The sequence below is a fragment of the Drosophila simulans genome, chromosome 3L, assembly GCF_016746395.2.
Source record: "Drosophila simulans strain w501 chromosome 3L, Prin_Dsim_3.1, whole genome shotgun sequence".
NCBI classification, from domain to species: Eukaryota; Metazoa; Arthropoda; class Insecta; order Diptera; family Drosophilidae; genus Drosophila; species Drosophila simulans.
The window spans coordinates 8587040-8604758 of record NC_052522.2 but is presented as its reverse complement, the minus strand read 5'-3'; the positions used below and the strand labels follow the sequence as shown (position 1 = coordinate 8604758).

Sequence of the window (17719 nt, the reverse complement as noted above, 5' to 3'; positions counted from 1 at the left end):
TTCCTAAATTTGTAGTAATTTGATATCATTTTTTTTTGCTCAGTGTACATTGGAAGTTGCAAGTGCTCCCATGCGAGGGCCTAAAAATAGCTCGACGGGCAGCGCGTGTGCCACAATTTGGCCTTATCGTTGATGGAGCGTTAGGCTATCATTAGCCGGACTTTATGCAGCTCACCCGCTGCTCGATGGGCGCTGACTTTTCGCGGTGGGTGTGTGGCAGCAAGGTTGCGATTATGGGCAATGAATTTTGGGTGCAGGCAGCAGATTTACAAGTGCCATTGGGTGGAAATGAGAATGGGGGAGGTGGCCGGCTAATGGCTGCACATTCGATACGCTACTTAATTGCAAATCGATAGTGCCGAATGCCAATGGTTATGGCAGCCCATTAAAGGAGTATATGGCTGAGCTAATTATTTATGGAAGTGTTTTGGTCTCATTAATGCCAATTACCCTTTTTTTTATATATGAGATAATTGCTGTACTCTAGTGATTACCTGAAACGTGTTATTATGTTTAAAATAGCTTTATTTAACCAGAATGGTTATGGGAAGTCCCACATTTCGCAAAAGTAAAACTACACCCCCTTTTATTTTTCACACTGAGGTGTTCCCCAAATAAAATCCAAAATGTTAAACAAACGCTTCCATTATCAAACAGCGATTCAAGCTTAAAAGTGAGTAAGCCCCATGTAAACAGTACAAGAACTGATAGTATAGTTGTCCCAGCCCAAGAAAAGAAGCACAACAATTGCCTTGAGAAAAAACCAAGACAGCATCCGGAGATTGGGGATGGGCGCAGCTCCACGTATGTAAACCTGAGTCATCCGCAGATTGTCGCAATGTTTTTCATGTGTTCATTAGTTTTTTTTTTCGCAGCTGCGATAAATGAAACTAAATGTCTCGTATAATGTAATTTGGTTAATTTTTGTGTGTGCTTTTGTTTTCGTTTTCACGCATCAATGCCATTTGCTATTTTTGGTGGGCGACTCATTGGGGGTTCAAAAGGTGAGAACACAGATCTTTTCTAGGGAATCTCCGTTAGTATTTTTTATGGCGAGTTGAATGGACTTTCGATTTTTAATGCATGGCGACGTTTTTTATGGCCACATTTGGCAGCACAAAGTCAACAATTGCTTTCAGGTTTTCTGTACACACGAGGCAAAATGAATAAATAAATATTTGCAATCGAAATTTGCCACTCGCTTGACTATATTATATGTGTGTATATATTTACAGTTATAGCCCAGCCAACGTCTTCCTTCCCCTCTCGATTTGGCTTTATGTTCATGTTAATTGCATTATGACCCATTTAGCCGAGAGTTGTTCTCGTTTCCCGGCCGGCCCTTGTTGGTGTTAATGTGCGTTCTTGTTTGTTGGCCATCAAACTGGAGCGCGATTCTGGATGTGCATCTGAATCCGACACTCAAATCCCGGGAAGGAAGCCCCCAAGCCGCCGACTGAATGTAATTAAGATAAAATTTGTGTGCTCATGTTTTTACTGCCTTTGCTGTTCCGCATTTTGTTCTGACATCGCTGCGCTTTGTTGAATTTGCATTTACACTCAGCTTTTTTTGGTTACTAAGGGGTATTTGAAAGGTACCGCTTCTAATTTAAACGGTTATGCCAATTGAGCTGGGTTTCAATACTTGAATATATTTTCTATCCGTTTACCTCTAAAAGATAGATAGATAAATGGACTACTTAATCATATATAATGATATTATATGTAAGAAACATTGTCTATATTTAGATGACATATGATCTTTAAATAGCTTTCAAATTGTAGAAAGATTGTGTTTTATTAACAGTGGGTATCAAGAAGTCCACTACTTAGGGGCAAGGTTCTCATTGTTTTGTGATATTTCTTATTTTCAGAATACCACAGAGTCCGCGATCCGCGTCTGAGTCACAGAACCCGGACTGCTCGGCTGCCGCAGCCACTTGAGGGCTGTCACTCAAGACCGAATCTTGCCGGCGATGCCGGAGGTGATAACTGCACCACTGCTCCACCGCCTTCAATTGGGTGTGGGTGCGCAACTCGAGTCGAGCCGCCCTACCTTGCCCTTTGTCATTCCAGGTATTAAAATCGAACGCCCAACTGTGGGTAAGCGATACGGAGCGGTGAGTGTCAAAAGTTCTGCGATAAGTGAAAGGCATAGGGGCCTTATCTATATATCTCCCGATAACTGGGGTTCATGGGTGCTTAATTGCTGCATATAGAGGAAATAAAGGTTTAGATTCCAGAGAAAGTTTGATAGGCAACTAAATAATCAATCAATATAATAATCAAGGCTTGCAAATAATTATAACAGATCAAAGAAAATGTTACAAAATGTTGTAATGCTATGGTATTATGTGTTGCCAATTAAAGCGTGTATATACCCCTCCAACTGAGGGGTATCTGTATAAATAAACTAAAAGTGTGGGCGGCAGTCGATGTATCGCAACAAGACGGGCAGGCTGCCAAAACGCTTGCAATCTGATTCGAAAATATGGGACTACGAGGGGGTGGTGGTTCGGTGGATGGGTGTTTAAACACTTACCCTGCGCGGCGGCTGGTGTTGTTTTTGTTCGGGTGGCTCATAAAAGTTGCTGCCATTATCCAACCACTCGACATCGCTGCAAGATCAAAAATGAGCGATTAGCAACCACATGTTGAGCAAATTCACCACACAACAAACGAAAAGCTCTCTCCGAAAGCTTAATCGTCGGCATTGTTTTCCCGACTAAATACGGAATACAAAAACGAACTTACCGCTGCATTCTCTGGATAACCGGCAGCTGGGCGGTGCTGTCGTGGATTCGCACCTGATCAGGTGTTATCTCCTCGAGCAGGAACATGTTCTTGCCGGCTAGAGGAGTCAGCTCGGCCTCAGCAGGATTGGTGTTCCCATAGAAGAGCGGGCTGAGGGGTCGGCATGCTCCGCCCAGCAGCTCATCGATGTTCTGGTGCCGCGAAATAAAGAGCTTTTCGCCGGCTCGCCGTGTTTGGGGTGAAAAGCGCGGCTGCAGGGATGTCAGCGTGGGAGTGGGTGGTGGTGGTGGCTCCTGCAGTTGCGATCTTGGAATGTTGTCGTAGGGCGAGGGGCAGCGAACGGGACTGGCACATTGGCCCAGTGGAGGTGGTCGCTCGGAATGGGCGTCAAAATTGAAGGAGTTGCTCAGCTCCTGGGATTCCAAAGTGGGTGGTGCCAGCCTCAGGTCCACTTCATCCCTAGACTCCTGCTGATTAATCACCACCAAAACTGGTTGCTCCTCATCATCGCTGCTAGCCTGAGCAGGGAGTTGGGTGGCTTCCATCTCATCCTGTAACCACCAGGCCCGTTCTCCGGACTCCCAGTGTTTGATGATGCGCGGTGGTGGCGTGGGCGGCTTCACCGGTGGTGGTTCGCTCTCTTTCTCCTCTTGCGGTGGCTCCTCGGCTTCCTCCTGCCACCACGCTCTTTCGCCCGACTCAACGCGTTGGACATTGAACATCTTTCTGGCTGGTCCGGATAGCCACCAAGGATTGGCGCCACCACTCTTCGGATTACTTCCATTCTTGGAAGCACTACTTTTGGAGCTCCTTTGGCTGCCATTCGATGGTAACCTTAGAGTCACCTCCACATGAGGCTCGCTATTGTTGTTGTTGTTCAGATCACCATTCTCTATGGGAGATTTCGCAGCCTCATCCTCGTCCTGCAGCCACCAGGCATCCTTTTCTGGCGTTATCCTACTCCTGGGCATTAGTTTCACCTGACTGCTGGAGTCCTGATCGTCCTGACTCCACCAGGTGCTTTTGCTCGGTTCTTGGAGATCATCATCCAGAGTATTGAGCGTTTCCTCCGCCAGTGTGTCATCATCATCGCCATTCTCATCCTGGCGTAGCCACCAGGCCTGCTCCTCCCCAGAGTCAATGTGTCTCAGCCTGTAAGAGGGCATCTCTCCTCTATTATTTTGATCCAAAGCAGAAGCCGTGTTTATCTGTAAGCTGGTATCCTGCCACCAACTGGGATCGTCCTGCTCAGAGGTGGTCAAACTGGCAGTGGTGGTGAGACTTGTCTCGTGGGTGGTGCTAGTGGTGCTGCTGGGTAATCTTGTACCCGTTTCCGTCGTGGTTTCCCGCGGACAACGTGTGCTCGAACTTGGGGAATTCGTTTTGGGTGATTGTTTCGATTCGCTCGACAGCGTCGTTCGCGGTTCGTTCGTTCGCAAATCTGTGGTCAGACTGATCCCAGAGATTTTCGAGATCTTTGAGGTTCCCGATATTGCCGAGATCACTGGCAACGAATGAGCCTCCGGTTCGCCCGAACTCTCGGAGCTTTCGAGGAAGATCGGTTCGTTATTTGCGTCTTGCTGACGGCTAGCGAAAAAATTCGATACCGCCGATAGCTTCTTCAGTCTTGTCTGCGTTGCTGGCACCACATCAACCACGGCTGGCGGTGATTCAGTGGTGCTATTTGCTTTGCTGGCGTTGGCGACCTTGCCAGCACCGCCCTCTTTGGTGGTGGTCTTCTTTTTAGCCTGCTTTTTCACGCTCTTGACCCGCTGCTCACTGTCCGATGCGGAGGCGGTGGCCGAAGATGAGTTGCCAGTGGTGGTTTCGCTGCAGGATTTGTGACTCTTTGGCTTCAGACTGCCTGGCACCTTGCCATTGCTCAATTTGCTCGATTTCTTTGAGGAACTACCCGAGGCTAGACTTCCATCTGACCCGGCACTGGGTGACCTTTCAAGGCTACTGCCATTGGGTAGATCCTCGGACTCTCCACCACTACTAGGAGTTCGAGACTTCCGTGGACGATCCGTGGGTCCCACATTAAGGGAGGATTTGCGGAAGTCCTTGTTGGGCCATTTAACTGCCGAGCTACCTGAACTGGAGCTGCAAGTCTTGGTGGGAGAATCCGCCTTGCTGGGAGGAGCAGGTGGCTTGTTTACTAGGTTTTCAACTGAAGATTGTCGGGAGTTCAAGCGTATTGCCTTCGGTGGTGAAAGTTTGGACTTTGTGGACTTCGAAGAGCTCAATGAGCCATTTGTCCTGGGTGGAGACACCGCTTCTGTGGACTTTGATGAGCACCCATTACTTCTGGGTGGAGATAGGGCTTCAGATGACTTCCCTGAACTCACATTTCCATTGGTTCTTGGAGGGGACAGCGCTTCTGAGGACTTGGCTGAGCTCACAGAGCCATTGGTCCTAGCTGGCGAAACAGTCTCTGGTATTGGCTGAATCTGTTTTCCCTCACCCACGGAACTGGACTTCGCCGATCCTGAACTATTCAACGGGCTGGCACTGTACCGCAGACTGCTGATCCTATCTCTGTGTGGACTATAAGTAGAACTTATACTGCTGCCAGCACTGTATCGAAGATATCGGGTAGAATCATCTAATCTGTCCGACTGGATCTCCTGATCTGTTGTCTCACGCCTTTTGGTGGATCTTTGGATGGTCTTCTCTATTGTTTTGGCTGGATCAATGCGACGAGTGCGTTGTACGGTTGTGCTGCCCGGTAGAGTGGGTGAAGTGGCTCTAGTCACGACGGATATGGTGATGAAGGTTTCATTTGGTTCTTCATTGTTCTCTGGTTGTTCTTCCTGTTGCTTCTTAGGAGACTTATCTATGCCATTAGACGCCTCACTGGGCTTGTCCTCTATCTCGTGCTCCTTTTCCTTCTCCTTTTCCCGCTCCCTTTCTCTGCTGGCCTTGGCCCTGCTGGCAGTTCTGGCATGAAAATCACTCGTGGTCAAGTAAGATAAGGCACTTCCATTTCCCGAGATCCGAGAACCCGCTCCATAGCGACTGCTGTAGGCGTTTCTGGTCGCCGAGGATGATGAACTGGAGGTTGTGGGTGTATTTCCTGCACGATATGTGCTTCCTAATTTACTTCTGGCACTGTCAATGACTGGACTCGGATCCCGAGACTTATTGCGATTAGTGTGCTCCAAGGCCACTGGACTGGGATCTCGAGAGCGTCCATATTTTCCAAGGGAGCTGGTAGTATTACCCGTGTACCTCTTAACTGGACTACTTCGCTCACTAGGAGCGGCGTCTTTGGGCTCTACCTTTGCATAGCGACTAACATAGCTGCTGACTGGAGTTGTGGTGGCTGGTGGTGGTGGATCCCTTTTGAGGCGGTACGTTCCTCCAGAGAACGATGGTCTGTAGGAGCTCGGGGTGGCCAGTGAAGTGTAGCGCGAAGTGGAGTCTCCTGAGGTTCCATACTGTGGTTGAAAGCATAGTGTTAGACAATTAATTTGAAGGATTATTGAAAAAATACGCACCGTTGAGCTGCCAGGCTTATAGGAACTGCCCAAGCTCGTTTTCCAGGGTGTCTGAAAATGAATACAAAATAAAATTAAATGAATATATTTATTTACACATAGGTAAAGTAAATAAAGCGGATGATAATGCAAATCTAAATTTATTTAAAACAAAATAAAGCGGATGATCTTGCATATCTATTTTTATCTGGGACTAAAACTCGATCTTTCGGTGAATCTAACAAACAGTCAGTGAGTGATTTCTTTATAGCTCATTGTGATCTGGCAAGATGTGCATGCACTCATTCATTCAAACGAAATTGAGACTGATGGTCAATCACATGGCTTTGATTGATTGGCGCTTCAAGAGTTCGAATGCAATTGACTCCAGCAAAATAAGACGAAAACAGAGTGGTGCCCCACATTCCACCCCCTCTGACTGCCGCCCCAGCTTTTCTCTCTATATCCTGGGGAAATTTTTCTCAATGAGCTGTGCACTCGACAATTATTCGCACGCATTTCATCATCGTCAGCCACAGAGGCACATCAGCAGCAACCTCAGCACATCGCCAACATTGAATGCCAAAGAATCCCATAGCCCATACAGCCCATATCCCCCAGTTTCCCCCAATGGACTATTTGTGGTTGGGAGAGTGGTGCCTCTTTGAACTCGCCCATTGCATTTTTCATCCGATTCGGTTTGGGATTTCTGCCGAGTCTATTTCATTTTCAATTAAATGGCGCTGTTGCACGCGCTTTTCAATTAATTTGGACGTGTAAACAGATTCATTTCGATTATTTCAACATCTGCCTTCTAATCTCGGCCGCAGCGCATTAGACGATTGCCCTCGTCCATCGAGACACGTTGAGTTCTCCTCGTATATAATGAAAATTGCGGGGGCCCCGACCACTTTGCCCTTTCCTAATTGAGGATGGCCGGTTGGTTAGTGGGGGGCTGTGGGTTGGCGTGTTTTGTGCACTACATCTTTGAGGATTAGGCACCCATTTAACATTGCAAAATTGCAAAATTCGTGTTGCCAGTTTTCAGATTTTTGGCAAACTCAAACGGTTTGGGTTAATTATTGCAAATTATCTTTAATGACGAGTTAAAATGCTGTTGAACCCAAAACTTATAGTAAATGTGCTAAACTAAATAAATACTAAATTATTGTGCATTCATTGAAGAAACTTAGAACCCATCCAAATTATCTTAGCCCTATATGAACTCCCATGACTGTAGTGGAATTCGCCCATGAAAATACTTTTCAGGAATTTCTCTATGTAAATCACTTAAAATAGGGCCCTTCCCAAGTGGCGCCCATCCCGGCGAATGACACCTATCCGGGAATAAAAAATAATATTATTACATTTCGAGGCGCCGCCCGCCCAATGTGAAGAATTGGCGAGCGAGCGAGAGGGAGCGAGGAAGAAAGAAAGACAGACAGTCTCGGCTAATTGTTTTCGCTCAGTGAAATGGAATGCCAAACACACAAATAGCCAACAATGTGCAAAACAAGCAAACGGAGACACTCAGCCGGAGGAGAAAGAAGACTGGAGGATCGTGATGGTGTGGATGTAGATGGGCCTATGGATCTTCTCTGGAATGAGTTCGCCATGTGTACTTTGTTCACCGCCGATTCCAGCAGAGTGCTGCACTTCTGACAGCATTATTAGCCGGTCTCAATTAGGAGATTGCAGTATCTCGCAGTCTGCAGATCAGGAGCAGGATGCGCTATAATGCGCCTGTCTGTCAGTAGCCACAGCCCATTAAGCACGACCAGGAAAGCCATCCACTCACAGAGTATTTAGACTGTGACCCCAGATGTGGCGAATATTCGCTTGCCAGACAAATGATTTATTTTTAAATGCGTTTTCTAGCTTGTTCTGTGTCGAAGTGTCGAAAATGCGTTTCGGGAAACTCAAATATGTGGAGATCGGCGCTAAAAAGGATAAGGAAATAAATTTTAAGGAAATAAAAAAACTAATAGTTAATCTGCATATGAAAATCATTGTGATTATCTGCATTGCAAGTTTAAACAATTTGCTATAACCACTACACAGCTTATTCATTTTCGATATTTTTCGAATTTTTATTAACTTTTTCGATAATTACATAAATCCAACCCTATTTTAAATAACTCTGAACAACTAAATAGAACTTTTTTTTCGTAACAAATAATTATTACCGTTTTCACTCCTAAACCAATTCTATATTTAAAGCCAAACAAGTTCTTATACAGAAGGACTACCAATTCACGAAGATCAACAATTTTACCAAGACCTAACCAACTGCCAAATCGCTATCCTATCTGGGGCTAGTCTTTCTTTTTATCCTTGGCGCCGATTCCAAATGTGTTATCTATACTGATCATCATCTCGATCCGTTTCCGGATCTTCAGTCAAATCAGTAGTTGGCGGTGGATCCGTTCCCGTATCTGGATCGGATTTCGAAATCAGATCCGGATCAAGACTGCCCACAAGTCCCAAATCTTGGGTCTCTGGCTCAAATGGATCCCAACACGGAGCCTTCGGTGGTTCATTGATAATCGAATCCCGCATGGCACGCATTCCCATCTCAAGGGCGCAGTCCATGGAATTCCTGTCCGGTGGTTCGCGGGTAAAAGGCCCATTGAAATGCACATAAATGTCTCCCTGGGCAGCCAAATCTAGTCCGTAGGTGGTTAGATCCTCACCAAAGACCAGCTGCGTGGCGCCCGGATTCGTGTGCGTAGCCCTCATGGCGGCCAGCAGCCCGATCATCCCAAATTGATCGGTCAGCATCGTGGCCGGAATATTAGTGAATTTCCCATCGTCTGTGCTACGTATTCCCGCGGCATTTGTGTTGGTTGTGGAGGAGGTAGATGCCTCCTCGGGCTCCTCCAACACCGATTCATAAGAGGGCTGACCAAAAATATCAGCAAACGTGGGCATCGACGGCTGGCGATCGTAGAGTTCCGGGAAGAGTTTGTAATCCGATTCGATTTCAGATTCTACGCTCGAAGTGCTTACGGTTTCCGGTGGCTCTTCGCTGGGCGGATCCGGCAAGGGCGGTGGACGTTGTGGCTCCACCTTTTCTGCACTGGCTGCAGTCTCCTGGTTCTTTTTTCTCATCGCTATCGAGGGATTCACCTTGCAACGTGGACGTCGGCGCCGTGGCATTTTTTATCTTTTTATCAAAAAATGTCCTTGTCTTGTGTTTGTGTGCGAGTGTTGTGGGGTATTTGGATGGGTGAGTGTGCGTGGATAATCTCGGACTCAGATAGCTCGTTTCAGAAATCCTTATCTCGAAGCCTATTTGAGAAGCGCCTATCACCGCCTTCCTTTGTGCTACACTACAACAAATTTTGATATGTTTTGATTTATAATTCAAATGAAAACTGATTGTGATCGAATTGTGCGACGAGATATTCCAAATGAAATCAATAATTGAAATAAGGTTTAATAATCACCGCTTTCGCTAATACATTATGAATATAAATGTAGTTATATGATAACATACTTATTTCTTTGAATATAAAGTTAAAGACTTTAGTTATATTTGCCCCTTTTTTTGTTTCTCCATTACCGTTCCCCTACTTTCTCGCTTCACAAACAAATTGCATGAGTATTCACACTTTGTTAATTAATTAGGTGGTGCGTGCTCTCACCGGAGAACTTTCAACTTTATGCTTGTCATAAATATTTACAACTTCCTCCTGGCCATAAAAATCCTACACAAAGTACCAACTCCAATGGGGAAAAAAGAGACTGCGTCAACGTGAACGAAACAGAAATCATTTTGCTTTACTCCCAACATTTTTAGAAACATTCTAAATATAATTGGAGAAATGACTCGGGAGAAGATGAAGTGGTAGAAGTGCGTGGGATGGGGTGGAAACTTGTTGTTTGCCGCCCATAAATTGATCAGTTTATTAGATTCTGAGACCCGAAAAATATTTAATTGATTTATGCCCAATGAGTCAAAAGTCAGGCTAAAGTCATAAACTGGATGCCGGGGAACAAAAGGATATAATGAGTTGAACATAAAGGGGATTAGTAGAAAGCGATCAAAGTTGGGGAATGACAAACGAAATTAAGTGGTTGTATTGCACATTTTATTCAAAATTTGTGAGTATCACATAATGTTGAACTAGTTAATAATATAAATAAATATGATGGTTAAGTCAATAAATAACACAAAATATTTACTTGGGAACTGTCAGCCATTGGTCAGTAGCAATAATGAATCTGCCATAAAATCTGTCAAATAACTCAAAATTAATTCCTTTGACAAGTGTGCAAATACGCAAGCACTAACATAAATCAAGTTAAATAGATTTAAAATTCGGCACTTAACCTGCTTACCAAAGTAAAAGGCATTTATTCATACATTGGTTTGCTATTCAAACACTAAACAATTCGTTCATTCAGTAGCCACACCTCGGGCATAATTTGTGCTATTTGTGTGGATAGGAAATTAGAACAATCAACTAGACGCAAATCCCAACCAAAAACCAGACAATGAGCAAATTTGTATCTAAATTGTTTATCAATGGATCTGGAGCCCACCACATCGAGAGCGAACATTCAGATACATTTTATCTGGCATATAAAACGTACACGTATGTATCTGCGAAATACTCGTGTGTAAGGTAAGGCAACAAATTAGAAATAAACAAAATCCGTGGATGCGAAGAATTGCAAAAAGGCACAGAGCGAAGATACACAGATCGAGATACACACTATATAGTACGAGTAGGTATTATGCAGATACAGATACGGATAGTTGGCGCTGCATTAACTAGTACTTACATAACTGCGGTAGGACGACATTACGTTGCTCTTGGCAAGCGATCCTCGATCGCAGGTCTGATCAAAATTCGGTCACAATATGTTTATCACCCTTTCAAAATTGGTGTATAATTTATTTTGGTATGGCCTGGGTTTGGTAATCCAATCTGGCAAGCACTCGCGCGAGATCGAAACGGAGGAACTCGAACCGCTGACGACAATTACGAAAACGTATCTGCCGGATGCCGCCTCTCAATTGCAATAGATGCAAAATAAATTAGATGCACTTACTGAAATCGCGCGCGTGCGACAAATTTCTACGACACTCTCTCTGCATTCCCCTATTTTATACCATTTTATTTTATTGTATTTATTTCTTTTCTGCCTGTTAAACTATTATTTCCTTTGCTTTTATTCGCGCACGGCGATCACTCCGTGATCGGTATCGGGATCGGCCGTGTGCCACTTTACATAATCCACCGGCACGCACCGGGCAGGTTTGGGATATATACTGGCGGTGCCTATAGGGCATACGCGCAGATATAGCCTATAGCACCCCGATCTATTTGGGAATGCAGCCGGCGAATGCGACAGAATCGGACGCGAGGCTCGCGCTTTATTTATGCGTTGATATTTTTCTTATTTTTTCCTATTTTCCCATTTTCCATCGCCTGCGTTTTCCGTTTCACGACGACGGGAACGCATATCACTTTTGCTTTTATTTCAATTTACTTTGGGAGCAGCACAACTTAAGCTGTTATTTATAAATTTAGCAACATTCACACACTCGCTGAAAGATTGTGTCGCATGCAAACGCGATTTTTGTTTTCAGTTCTCGATTTTTTGTTGGCCCACAGCGAAATCGTTTCGAGTCCGGCCGAGAGGAAAATCATGTGCGACTCGGCGCGTTGTCAAAGGAAAACTGTCTGGCCGCAGTGAAAATATTTTTGTGCCGAGATTTTCCCTCGCACCGAATTGCGTGAAAAGCTGAGTGGAGGAAAATCTCCGGCGCTCTCGCTTTGAGTATGCGTGTATTTTCGGCAAGCGAGAGATTCGATCGGAGATGAAGCTCTCGGAGATTCTGCCGGCTCTCCTCAGTCGGCGATCGCATTTGTAAATTGCAATCGAGAAAGAAATAAAAGTTTTTAACATACCCTGAAAGAGGGTATTGGGACTAACCACAACCTAGTTCCAACGACATATCCTTCCTTCCATCCTTGAACGGACAAGCATTCTGCTTCGTGCTAAGCGGACAAGTAAATATAACTAAAATATAACAAAACAACCTAATTATGTCAATAGAACTAAACGAAAATTAACGAAATAATATGCATTTAAAAAATTAACTTCTTGCCTAAATAATAGTCAGAGCATTTTAAATTGAGTTTTATAAGAGTTCGAAATACATTGTGCAACTTTTGGCCACAAAGAAAACCATAGTCATAACAAAGAGCATTAAAGGCTTCGTGTCGTCATTGATTCATTATTTCTTATTCCCGTGTGTATCTGGTCCCCATATATATCTGACAGAAATCGGCCAACCGGCTATATGTGCCAGCTTCTCGATTTCAACTATCGCAATGTAAGGAAATGCGTAAAAATTCTTGTAATGCTAACAAAATGCAACTCTAAAATATTTTGCATCTATTTAGGCTGCTTCATTCTGTCGTAGCTATTTTGGTCTATTATAAGTAGAATAATTTTATTTAAATATTTTTGGCATCGGTGACTAATTGATGAGTGGGATCATAATTGAGGACGGGGGGTATCCAGAAAGTGACACAAAAAGTATGTATGATGCAAACAATAATTGTCACCTACAGATACAGATGCGGTCTGTCATGTTCTCATGAATGAAAGACAGCGAAAGGCAGGCCAAAGATCTCGAGGGTCTACAACCTGAAGAGGTGTTCCCTTGGATTATTCTCTTTAGAATGAAAACCGAGAATGAAAATTACTCTCAACTTAACAAATAAGATTTCCTCCGAGTTTTTTAAGATCTTTTACGATCGAGCCTTTTAATTTCCCCCACTTTTCTTGAATCATGAAACGCCCTTACTTATTTACTTACCCTCTGCATTCATTATTCGGTTAATTTGTGTATCAAAGAATGGCCGGGTAAACTATCACAGATATCATGCAGAAGACAACGACACATATCGCATATTTGTTCTGGTTTTAAAAATAAAAATCTGTGTGCCACTTTTGCAGTTGCCACTGCTGCCGGCAGTCACCGGAAACGTGCGGCTAAAAAGATGACGTCTAAATACGAAACAAAACTGGCATTCGTTTCGGCTTTACTAAAGACATTTAAACTAAATATGCGCAAAATGCCAAATAGCAGCCGAGTGAAATAGAATGCTTGCGCCATAAATCAGACAAAGATGCTAAATTAATAGAGAAGAAAGGGCGTGAAGTGGAAAAGCCAAAGCCAAAAGCATCGGCATCAATGGGCTAATAGCCCCCTGGCAAAGTGGCTCGACACTTTGACGAAAGACACGCAGGGGCGGCGTCTTAGTCTTAACCCAATCTGACCGACAGATACAAATAGCTTTCAGCGCTGCATTAAAAAATATAAAAGATCCACAACAGGCGTGCATTTCGCATGCTTTCCACAAATATTTTCCCAGTGCGTGCTGCCGCCGGAGACGCCAACGCAACCCAGAAAAAAACGCTGCAAACGCTAAAAACTGAAAACTGAAAACCGAAATCCGAAAACTGAAAAGCTGAATGCAAACAAATCAAGAGGAACGAACGGTGGCGGTGGAAAACTAGAAACGGATTTTGGGCAGGCAATAAAAAGAAATACACCGACAGCCATAAAAGTCAGACCCGGCAATCCCCGGGAGCAACGGCGAGGTGCACCACGCAGTCGGTCAATCATGCTGGCCCATGCCAACCCCGTTTCCCAGTCGCTCATCTGCAGAGAGAGAAAAAAACAACAATTATTTGGGTAAATAAGGTCAATTCCATTGTGCCATATATCGAAATAATAAATAATACTAGCAGTATAGTTACCTTCAAAAGGATTTCCATCGAATAATCGATTGCAAAGTTTATCAATCTTTCATTTCACTTATTTTAAGATTTTTTTCTCAGTGCCTGCCCGGGGCTCCTTTGCGATGCGATCTCCTCGCCGAGTGCTGCTCCAACTTCATCCGCATCCCAGTGGCCAATCTGTGGGCCTTTCAATCATTTCGTACGATTTTCAAATTTGTAATTTACGAGTGTGTCTGCGGCCGTTTGGGGGCGTGCCTTTAGCGACATATTATGCAATAAAACGATGCACACGCTAGTTAATAAAACGAATAGAGTGCGATGTTGCCAGGGGGAGGAGCCCCAATTTGGGGAAACAGGAACGAGGATCAGGAATCAAGTAGAAACGATTTGTTTGCGTGCTCATAAAAAACCATTTTGTGGAAGAAATATCATTTTTCCAGAAGAAAATTATAATGCGTAGAAGAAATGCATTGTTAAATTGAAGATGACAAATATGGAGCAAGGCTTACATGTATTGTACATCAAGATTTTAACTTCTTATTTCAAGCGTAAAACTGTTTTTATTTTTCAAATTCCCAAGCATTTATTCTATTTTTATTGTAATAAATGAAACCTACATTTAATTAAATCTACTTTGAAAACTTATTTTCTGAAACACATTGCCTTATTGGAATTTCGACCTAACAGGCGGTTGCTTGCACCGAAAGTTCATAAAAATATTCACACACATTTTCTTTTTGTTTCTGTATAAACAAAGTACAGAACATCAAACATATTTTGGCTTCTGGATTTTTAGTTGCCATGTCACAGCTAAATACAATGAGCCCCAATTTGCAGTTAATAGTTTTTTGGTTCACGTTTTTGTTCATCTTTTTTTTTTATTTACATCTCATTTTCCGCTCTGCTGTAGATGGATGGCTATTGCCACATATTCGTCTCACATTTTTCCCATTTTCCAGGCAGCGAGCTGCTCCGTTTTGGTGTGCTAATATTTAATTTAAATATTGTATTTTGCCGCCGCCTTTTGCTGTTGTTCTTAACCAACCTCACTGCGTGTTGCAATCTTCAAGCGGATTTGTTTGCTTTTTTCCGACAAATATGTGGCGATGTGTTGTTGTTTGGGCTGCTCTGCGGATTTGATCGCTGTTTCAAGGTTGCATTGCATGGAGCTGTTGCTAGAAGTGTGTACCTGGGTCTCAAGTATTTCTTTTTGTTTCGTTCGCGGGAATATTACGTATACGCATTGCGTATACGCAGGGGCGGACACAAATGCCGTTGAGGTTTTACCCTTACCCTTCTTCTTTGATGGTCTCCTCTTAAGATCCGCCCCTGACTGCATAGATCTTAAACGGATGCAGCCTGTTGATTTTTGGGATATTTTTTATGGTAGTACTTAGAGGCAGTTTATTTCGGAAGCGCTGATAGTTATCTGAAGAGGCACGCTCCACTTGAAGTGGATTTTGATTCGATTTGGCAAGCACTGACAATTTTGCTTGGAATCATTGCAAAACATAAGTAAATAAACTATTCTGTTTAATCGAAACATACTGAAATTATTTGCCGCCAAAGACAAAAAGCTTTTTGAAATACCTTTTCGAAACTATGCGGTTCTAAAAACTTTTGGCAAGAGTTGCCAGCACAAATAATTATCCGATTTCTATATATAAATCCACCACAGAGGAAGGCGAAAAATGCGACGAAAACAAAACGACAAGGTGGAATGCAAAGAACGGCCGTAAATGCGAAAATATCTCGAACGCTCTGCGGTAAATATTATTTTGTAAAATCAGGAAATCACGGAAAGTTCACTGAGGTATAAGCCATTAATAAGTGTTTTATAAGTGATGAAAAATTAAGTTGACTTCTGCAGTTCGACGAAAAATAGAATAATGGTTCTGCTACTGGTGCACCTGCGGCGCCTCATTTTACTGCTGACGGTCGTTTACCTGAGCGGAGCGGTATTCCGCCGCCTCCTCACCGAACGGCACCACGCCCACATCCTGCAGGGCAATGGTTACATGGGTTTCGGACGTCTTCGTGGTGGCGGTGGATCCAAGGAGCCGTACCACTTCCAGTGGTGGGCCTACATCTACACCTGTTATGCATACGCCGTGCTGGTGAACTACGTCAACATGCGCCGGCTGACCAACCTTATCGAATTTTTCTTGAATTAATGCTTTCGTTTATGACTTAGAATAATTTGAGCAAACGAGATTAAACACAAATCGAATTCCCTACGCAACATAGACACCCCTTTAAAGTTATGTTTTAACAAAATTATTGTATTAATAATTAATTTTTGTAATATATTACTTATTTCTTAATAAATAATTGATTGTCTTAAATAAATGTATATACAAAATTTCTACATTTACCATAGAGCTAGCACATACGCCCTCTATATGTTGAGTACTAGATCAGTTGCACAGAATGCGCCACCTATGTGTAAGCTTGTTCCAGGTTTGTGTATTGGCTAAGAAAATTATTATTTTATTTTTCTATGGCTTCTATTTGATGTGAAACTGAAAAATATTAAACAAACTAAATAAAACAAATTAAATAATACTTCTATAATTAGCATGACATACACTAAATCTTGTTACACGTATACAAAATTACGGGAATATTTAAACTTATATATGTGTGTGAGCATCAAATCATAATGAATACCGACAGCAAAAATTGCCGATGACACCGCTGCTAAGAATATTTACATTAAACACAACAAATATTTAGCGCAAACCGCACACCAACATTTAAATTTAATTAGAAACGTCAAATGTAATTTTTTCACCGGCTACAATAATTAAATTTCGATTGCATTTAGCATCACGAAATGCAAATATTTTTGATGATTAATCGCTTTGACAAAAACATAAGAATCGGATAGACGAATATAAAATACTCTTAAACACTAAAAACATGTTTATTTTTCTGAAGCTTTTAATTAACATCGAACATTTGTAATTTTTTTATTTGACTTATAAAATCGTATTTAAAATTACCTTTTTATATTGCAGACATGGTGCATACAATGCTAATGAAACTCTGGCATAGAATAAATCTGTCAACAGCCCATTTCATTGGTAAGATCAACATGCAAGGGAAAGAGTAAATGTGTAGATACAAAAATATAGTCTTTAGTATTGGTAGTAGTAGGTTTATTTTGGCCGTCTATTTTTAAATGCTGTGTCTATTATTAAGCCGATTACGTGCTTCCTGAAATGCTTATTTATTACTCAAGCAGAAAACTGTTTTCTGTTTGATTATAGAATCCTAATACCTTATAGCGCAGGTATTATTTTTTGAGCACAACTCTTGAGCTAGATCGGCTCTGAATATTATAGAATATTTCACGCTTTCTTGCACCCACCAGCCCATATATCTTGCACAGCATATATCGCAACATCTTTGCCGTATTTTTCATACGAATGAGTCAGATTGTGCGCCACGTCACAGCCCGATGTCGATGCTATGTGGCTAAATGGCCAACGGATAGTGGGTGCCACCGGGACATGCAAAATCCCAGATTTGTCAACGGCCCATATCCATCGGCCATCTACAATGGCTATTGACGTTATGAGAGCGGCGTTTGTGAATCATCAGCCAGATGATTGCCACTTGTCAACGGAATGCGGAAAATTCGCGAAAACTCAAGAACAGGGAAGCAAAGTGGTCGGTTTTCCAGGGAACTGCAACGCATTAGAGCCCCTTTG

General features: G+C 42.9%; 3 protein-coding genes across 6 annotated transcripts in view; 1 reads left to right on the top strand and 2 right to left on the bottom strand.

Moving 5' to 3' along the window:
* Nucleotides 1-11605, bottom strand: part of LOC6737337 (FH1/FH2 domain-containing protein 3) — a 38947-nt gene extending 27342 nt beyond the window's left edge. Inside the window, exons 1-4 of one of the 4 annotated variants that reach the window (XM_039294363.2) lie at nt 11025-11605; nt 6255-6305; nt 2755-6194; nt 2543-2618 (exon numbers count right to left, since the gene is read on the bottom strand). In XM_039294363.2, coding sequence (XP_039150297.1) covers nt 2543-2618; nt 2755-6194; nt 6255-6305; nt 11025-11045 — 3588 coding nt within the window. In that variant the 5' untranslated portion in view covers nt 11046-11605. The remainder of the gene's footprint in view (nt 1-2542; nt 2619-2754; nt 6195-6254; nt 6306-11024) is intronic. The other 3 variants (XM_039294362.2, XM_016171152.3, XR_001599789.3) reach the window with 3 other exon arrangements.
* On the bottom strand, nt 8303-9625 carry LOC6737335 (CCR4-NOT transcription complex subunit 2). Its single transcript, XM_002084137.4, has one exon. It carries the CDS (start codon nt 9390-9392, stop codon nt 8589-8591), a length of 804 nt encoding a protein of 267 aa, XP_002084173.1. The 5' UTR covers nt 9393-9625; the 3' UTR covers nt 8303-8588.
* Nucleotides 11606-15682: 4077 nt separating the features above from the next.
* LOC6737334 lies at nt 15683-16249 on the top strand. Its single transcript, XM_016169927.3, has 2 exons — nt 15683-15816; nt 15874-16249. The coding sequence occupies exon 2, from the start codon at nt 15893-15895 to the stop codon at nt 16175-16177; it is 285 nt and encodes a 94-aa protein (XP_016031064.1). The 5' UTR covers nt 15683-15816; nt 15874-15892; the 3' UTR covers nt 16178-16249.
* The last annotated feature ends 1470 nt before the right edge of the window (nt 16250-17719 follow it).

Coding starts and splice junctions, on each gene's coding strand:
- LOC6737334 (XM_016169927.3), top strand. CDS start 15,893: ATGGTTCTGCTACTGGTGCACCTGCGGCGCCTCATTTTACTGCTGACG.
- LOC6737335 (XM_002084137.4), bottom strand. CDS start 9,392: ATGCCACGGCGCCGACGTCCACGTTGCAAGGTGAATCCCTCGATAGCG.